This window comes from Sminthopsis crassicaudata, chromosome 2, assembly GCF_048593235.1.
Source record: "Sminthopsis crassicaudata isolate SCR6 chromosome 2, ASM4859323v1, whole genome shotgun sequence".
NCBI lineage: Eukaryota > Metazoa > Chordata > Mammalia > Dasyuromorphia > Dasyuridae > Sminthopsis > Sminthopsis crassicaudata.
In genome coordinates this window covers 474141928-474148213 of record NC_133618.1, presented here as the reverse complement: position 1 = coordinate 474148213, position 6286 = coordinate 474141928, and the positions used below count along the sequence as shown (strand labels likewise).

The 6286-nt window shown below is 48.0% G+C and overlaps 1 protein-coding gene across 1 annotated transcript in view; it reads right to left on the bottom strand.

Moving 5' to 3' along the window:
* Positions 1 to 1676: 1676 nt before the first annotated feature.
* Positions 1677 to 6286, bottom strand: part of SLC7A10 (solute carrier family 7 member 10) — a 44828-nt gene continuing 40218 nt past the window's right edge. The window contains exons 9-11 of the mRNA XM_074293227.1: positions 5501 to 5650; positions 3921 to 4098; positions 1677 to 2442 (exon numbers count right to left, since the gene is read on the bottom strand). Of these exons, the coding sequence (XP_074149328.1) occupies positions 2312 to 2442; positions 3921 to 4098; positions 5501 to 5650 (459 nt within the window). The 3' untranslated portion in view covers positions 1677 to 2311. The remainder of the gene's footprint in view (positions 2443 to 3920; positions 4099 to 5500; positions 5651 to 6286) is intronic.

Sequence of the window (6286 nt, the reverse complement as noted above, 5' to 3'; positions counted from 1 at the left end):
GCCGGCGTGGGCACAGTGACGGGCACCGAGTGTCCCTGCTTTCTGAAAACTCCACTCAACATGTGCAGTTTCCGGGAAGAAAGTCATACTAGGTCAGGAGCGATGGGCTCAGTTCTGGCGAGTCTGACCCTGGTTTAGAGGACCCCCCAAGAAGCGGGGCGGCCTGAGGGAGGTTATCTGTGTAACGTTATGAGCTTGGTTCTCTCTCCCTTCAGAAGAGGGGTAAGAACATTTCCTTGGGGAATCGACTTGAGGAAGACAGTTAAATATCAGGGCGTTCCACCTAGTCTAACTCTGCAGGCAGAGAAGCAAGATTGGGCTTACGGCCAGGATGAGTCTCAGTGAGCTTCTCCATCCAGTGAGACCGGAGTAACTAGGGCTTTGGTGCGGGGCACACAATCCGGAGGGACACCCCGACAGATAACTTCCCCAGTGGCAGGCGCTACTGGGCACAGGCAGTGAAAGTATTTGTGGAGCCAAGATGGGAATGGGGGGCCCGGGAGGAGCACTCTGTTTTACACGGCTGGTCCATGCTTAGCGTCTACATTTTGGTCCCTGACTGTCACTGCCCCAGAGGTGGCCAGAATTCTGAGCTGTCTTGTCTGGGAGTCCCAAGGCCCAGACAGCATCACACCTGTGATTACACAAGCACTCGCATGTTCTCACTGAAGCCAGTTTGCTGTTTTACACTTAATCCTATTCCTTCCCACTTTCCTCCCTCCTGTCAGACTCCAAAGTCTGCTGTAAACAAGTCCTTTTTAGTCGGTAAGGCAGCTGCCGAGCAGGCCTGTCTGTCCTCCAGCACACCCAGCCCGTGTACGTGTGGTCAGGGAAGGCTCAAGTCATAAAGCATTACTTGGAAGGAAAGCCCAACGGTTCCTGCAGGCTGCTGGTTCCCTCCTCAGGGCTGGCTGGCTCCCAGAAGCCCCGACCTCTCCTTCTTTTCCCTCCTTTAGAGAGCTCACCCAGTGGAAGGAGAGACCCATCAACATGCAGGGGTCCGAGCAGTGTTTGCACATACCCTTGGGTTTGGATACAGCCAGTGACAGGTGACTGTGCTGCCCCCTTGCCTACAGAGCCATGACAAGATAGAGGAAACCCCTTAGCTCTAAGGTGGTAAAAAATAATTATCATCCGGGTAACCTGAGGGCAGCCCAAAATTCTGGTGGGTTCTTCCCTTGGGCTGCAGTGATTGTGCCTGCACTAATTAGGACTAACAGCCCCAAAGTACAGAGGGCAGGACCCCTCCAGATGAGTGGCCATCCAGATGAACAGCCATGGTGCTAACCCTAAACCTTGATTCTATTTCCTAATACTTCCATCTGGGCCTAGTCCCTCCCTACCTTTTAGTGCATCAATCAGCCTTAGTTCCAGCTTTTTTTTTGGTCCCATTTTTATAGAGGAACCATTGTCAGTGACAGAAGGATGGGGCAGCCCCCCACTCTTTTCAAGTAGAAGCTTTTGCTATCTCTCAGAGGCTTTTTTGTTAATCCCAGTCCATTTATCTCAGAAGAGAAATGCAAGAGAGTCATCCCAATCCTCCTTCCGGCACTAGACTATTATGATCCCTGTTCCTATGTTCTTCCTTCTGCTGTCTTTTTCTGGCATCATTTGTTTCTTGTTCCAAGCCAAGTGTGAACAGGGGCCAAAAATAAGTGAAAGACAAGGATGTTCCATTTTTTCTTGAAAAGGTATATGAGAAAAGAATGGGGTCTTCATAGTCAGAATACAGGATCCTCTTCGGTATAAGTAACTGGTACTTCTTCCATTCTTAAGATTAAGCTACTAAAATATTCATTTCTTTGCATAAAAGTGGAACTTCCTCAAACTTGCTTACTGATCATATGCCCTCAGCTATTGCCATGCAGGACATGGACCGTAAACCATGAACTCTTTATATGGAATTACAAATCCAGCAGATGTGACATGGCAGTTCTATTTCTTTCTCTCCTTTCTGAGGTGTGAAGTTCTCAGGCAAAGGTATGGGCCTCCATTCCCAGTCTGGCTGGCCCATCAGGACTAGAGCTGGGCCCTCTGGCCTCTATCCGTTTTATGCTTCAAACTCAGCCTTACTGATGGACTGAACCAAGTGTCAGAATTAACCAACTGGATCCTTGTTTTATTTATAGACTTCCTGCTGCCTGCATAACTAAGGTGGCCTGATCTGGGGTGGGGGCTGGTGGTTGTTTGGGGGGTTTTGCTATTAAAAGTGTTTAAGAAACATCTTTTTTTTCCCCAAGAAAACTTTTTCAAAAACAAAAACATAACATGTAAAAAAAAAAAAAAATCTACTTGAGTCTTGATAAGCATCTCATTGTGTCTTCAAAGTCTTTTCACTTCCAGGGAGGGTGGGGTGAGGAAAGGGACCATTTTCCTCTTCAGGGGCATCACTCTGAGGGTATACCACGAAGCACAACTTCTGGCCCCACCACGTAATGGACTCTAAGGACAGACAGAAGCCATTAGGCAAGAGCTGCGACTGGGCGCCCTGCTGTGCAAATCACTTTATGGTTTACAGATGACTGAAAAGTAGTGACCTGGCCCTCTGGATTCCCAGAAGAAACCTGTCTAGTTCCATCTACCCAATAACACAACCCCAAAGCTATTTATATCTGTCCCTTGGAACACAACCCCCATTCCCATACCTGCTGGTCTCTGAGGTCACAGATTCACAGACTGTCAGAGCTGGGAGGGACCTTAAAGGCCATCTCATTCAGCCCCCTCATCTTACATGTGGTGAAGAAGGCCCAGAAATGGAAGGGACTTGCTGAAAGTCACATAGGAAGTTAGTAAAGGGCCAGGACTGGAATCCAGTTCTCCTGACTCCTGGTCCAGAGTTTTTCCCACTGTACAGTATTTTCTATACTAAAAGCTGGTCAACTCTTGCCTACCTTACTCCCTATTTTCTTTCTTTTTCCCTTTTTTCTCCATTTCTTTTCCTCCCTTTTTTCTTCTCTTTATCCCTCCTTTATTTCTTTCTTTTTTATTTCCTCCTTTTTATCTCCCTCCTTTCTTCTCTTCCTTCTTTCTTTCCCCTCCTTTTCTTCTTTCCTTCTTTACTTTTTTCTTGCCTTTCTCTTTTCCTTCCTTCCTTCATTCCCATCCTTCTTTCTTCCCTCCCTTCTTCCTTTCCTTTTGACTTTTACTTTCTCCTTCTTTCCTTCCTTCTGCCTTTTTTCTCTTCCCTCCTCACCTTTTTCCTCTCTACTTCTTTTCCTTTTTTGTTCTTTTCCTTCCTTTCTTCCTACCCTTCCTCCCCCCTTCTTTCTTACCTTTCTTTCTTCTCCTCTTTTTTCTTTTCTTTTTCCCTTTCCTTCCTTCCTCACTTCTTTCTTTCCTCTCCACTTCCTCTTTCCCTTCCTTCTTTTCTTTTCTCCCTTTTTTCTTCCTTCCCTTTGTTCTTCCTTCCTTTCTTCCTCCCTCCCTTCTTCCCTCTTTCCTCTCTAGCTTTCTCTTTTCTTTTCTTCTGTCTTTTCCTCCACTCTCTTCTTTCTGGATTGACTAGGGAAAGGGAGTATGATTGGACACAGTCCTCTATCAGTATATTGGACAGCCAAGAGCTTAGGGACCCAGAAATGTACTTTGAAGATAAACTTTCCAAGGCCTGAAGAACTCTTGTTCCCTGTGGAGTTTCTTAGCCTTTAGTAGGCTGTGTTGGCTTTTTTCCTTTCTCCTACAGGGCAGTAAATAGCTCCACAGTACAGTGGAAAGAGGGCCACTTCTGGAGTCAGAGAACCTGGGTTCAGATCTTGATTCCGACAGCTTACTACTCACTCCCTGTGTGACATTGGGCAAGTCACCTAACCCCCCTGGGCCTCGGTTCCCTCATTTGGGAAGGAGGAAGTTGGTGTGGAGGCCCGAGGCCCCTCCAGCTCAGCTGCAGACCTCCTGGCAGCCCCCCAGCCATGCCCCTCACTCACCTAAGAGCCTGTGCACACACTTTGGTTTGTTTCTCCAGGACACCCCCAGGAAGAACACCGGGACGCCCGTGAGGATGATGATGAGGCCGATGCCGCAGACTACAGGCTCTGAGTAAAAGCTGAAGATCAGCAGAAATGCCCAAAAGATCAAGTAGGTGACAGGGATGAGGAGGTTTACCTGCAGGGAGAGCGAGAACGGGGGCTGAGGGGGCGGCTCTCCCACCAGGCCCCGTCAGCCAGCAATTACTAAGTACCCACGAGGCCCACAGTGATGAGCCAGAAACCAGACAGCCTTGCACTCTGCCCGGCCTTCCAGGTCCCTAGTCCTTCAGCTTCTATCTTCCCTTTCCAACCACCGTGAGGGAGGAGGCTTGGTTTTTGGAGTGAAGCAGTGAAAAGTCATTTATTAAGGGCTCTGTGCCAAGTTCGGACTAACTGTTGGAAATACAAAGTGAAAATGTGAGACAGAGCCTGCTTTTGAGGAGCGTGTGCTGTTCCGAGGGGGACAACGTGGAAGAGAAAATTCAGCTGCGCAGTGCCCCGGGATGCCGAGAGAAAGCACTTAGGAGAGGGACAAGGAGAGGACTCAACGACGCTCTGGTCCAAGTCTGCGGCAGCTGGGGGACCCTCGGGATGCGGCACGGGGCCTCAGACACACACTAGCTGCGGACTCTGGGCAAGTCAGCTCTCCTCAAATGAGACAACAGTTGTGGAGGGCTGAGCATTGTGCAGGACACACAGGAAAGCTACATAAGCCTTAGCCGACAGTATTAAGTTGGGTCCTCAAGCGGGGTCTCACGTGTGGGACAAAAAATAAGAGAACTTTGATGTGTAATGTGGTTTTCGTGTGTGTTTGTTTCCCAACTGGCTCTAAGAGGATTCTCCGCAGCAGCGTTGCTGCAGTCACGTTGTCCCCGATGGGACGCTCCTGAGGGGACAACATTCCTTTGGATGCACAAATTCTGGGATGTTCCTTGGGGAGAAAATTGCATCGGTCTGCTGGGTCCTGTGAAGAGGCCACTAGGTGGCGCAGCGGATAAAGAGCCAGAAAGGAATAAGGCAGAGTTCAGATAATACCCCAGACACTTAGTAGCTCTGTGAGTCTGAACACGTCATTTAACTCCCTTTATCTCAGTTTCCTTATCTGTAAAATGGGGATGATAACAGAGCCTATCTAATAAAATTATTGTGAGAATCTAATAATAGTGATTATAACAATAGCTAATATTTGTATAGCTTTGCAAAGCACTATATAAACACTATCTTTATTTCTCCTCACAACAACCTTGCTATTGTTATCATCCTCATCTCACAGATAAGGACGCTGAGATCATTAAAAAAAGGTCACACAGCTGGTGAGTTATCTGAACTCATATGTGAACACGGGTCTTTCTAATTCCATTTCCAGCCTCTCTACAAGGTGCCGCCTGGTCACCAAGGGAGATAACGACGTCAATCACAAGGTGCTGTATAAGTTATTATTACTGTTGTTTTGGTCTCTCGGCTACCTACACTGCAGGCCCCTGAGGACACTTGTGTCGGTCAGACTGAGTTCCTGGGTGAGGGTGAATGATGCTCACCTTAATGGGTCTGAAGAGCTTGGGTCTCTTCCATCGAAGTACAATCAAGCCGATAATGGTCACTCCATAACAGAGGTAGTTGATGAAAGACACATAATTAATCAGTGTATATGTGTCTCCCACTAGCATGATCACCGCTGTGGCTCCACACTGGAAGAGAAGGGCATCAGCTGTTATTGTACCTGAAGGCCTAGTGGCGAAGAGCTTGGGTTGCCTTCAGTGCTCTTGTATGCATGTATATACATAGACCCTTTAGGATTCAGAGTGCCTTCACTACTGATAGTGAAGCCTTAGATTCATTCCTTGCTATGAACCCAAGGAAAAAGAGGGTTAATGCAGCTTGGTACTATTATAAAGTTAGATTCTGCCTCAGATCTTCCTGGCCAGTGGAAAGATGAGATAAAGATGTTTGAGAAGATGCAGATCTTAAGGGTAGGGGGACTTAGAGGAAGACCCTGGGGCAGGTGAGGGTTTTGTATTGGAGGGAGAACTAGGTAAGGCTTAGGGCAGGGGTTCTCAAACTGCGGCCTGCGGGCCAGATGCGGCCCACTGAGGACGTTTATGCGGCCCACCGGGTTATGGCAAATGGGCTGAGGCTCAGAGACAGAGTGTGAGTTTTTGTTATTACTATAGTCCGGCCCTCCCACAGTCTGAGGGACAGCGAACTGGCCCCATATTTAAAAAGTTTGAAGACTACTGGGGGGTTTGAGAGATGGGAACAAGCTGACCCTGATTTTCATCTGGGAGGGAGAAGGTAAAAAGGAGGAAGGGCAGGGAAAGCAGGGG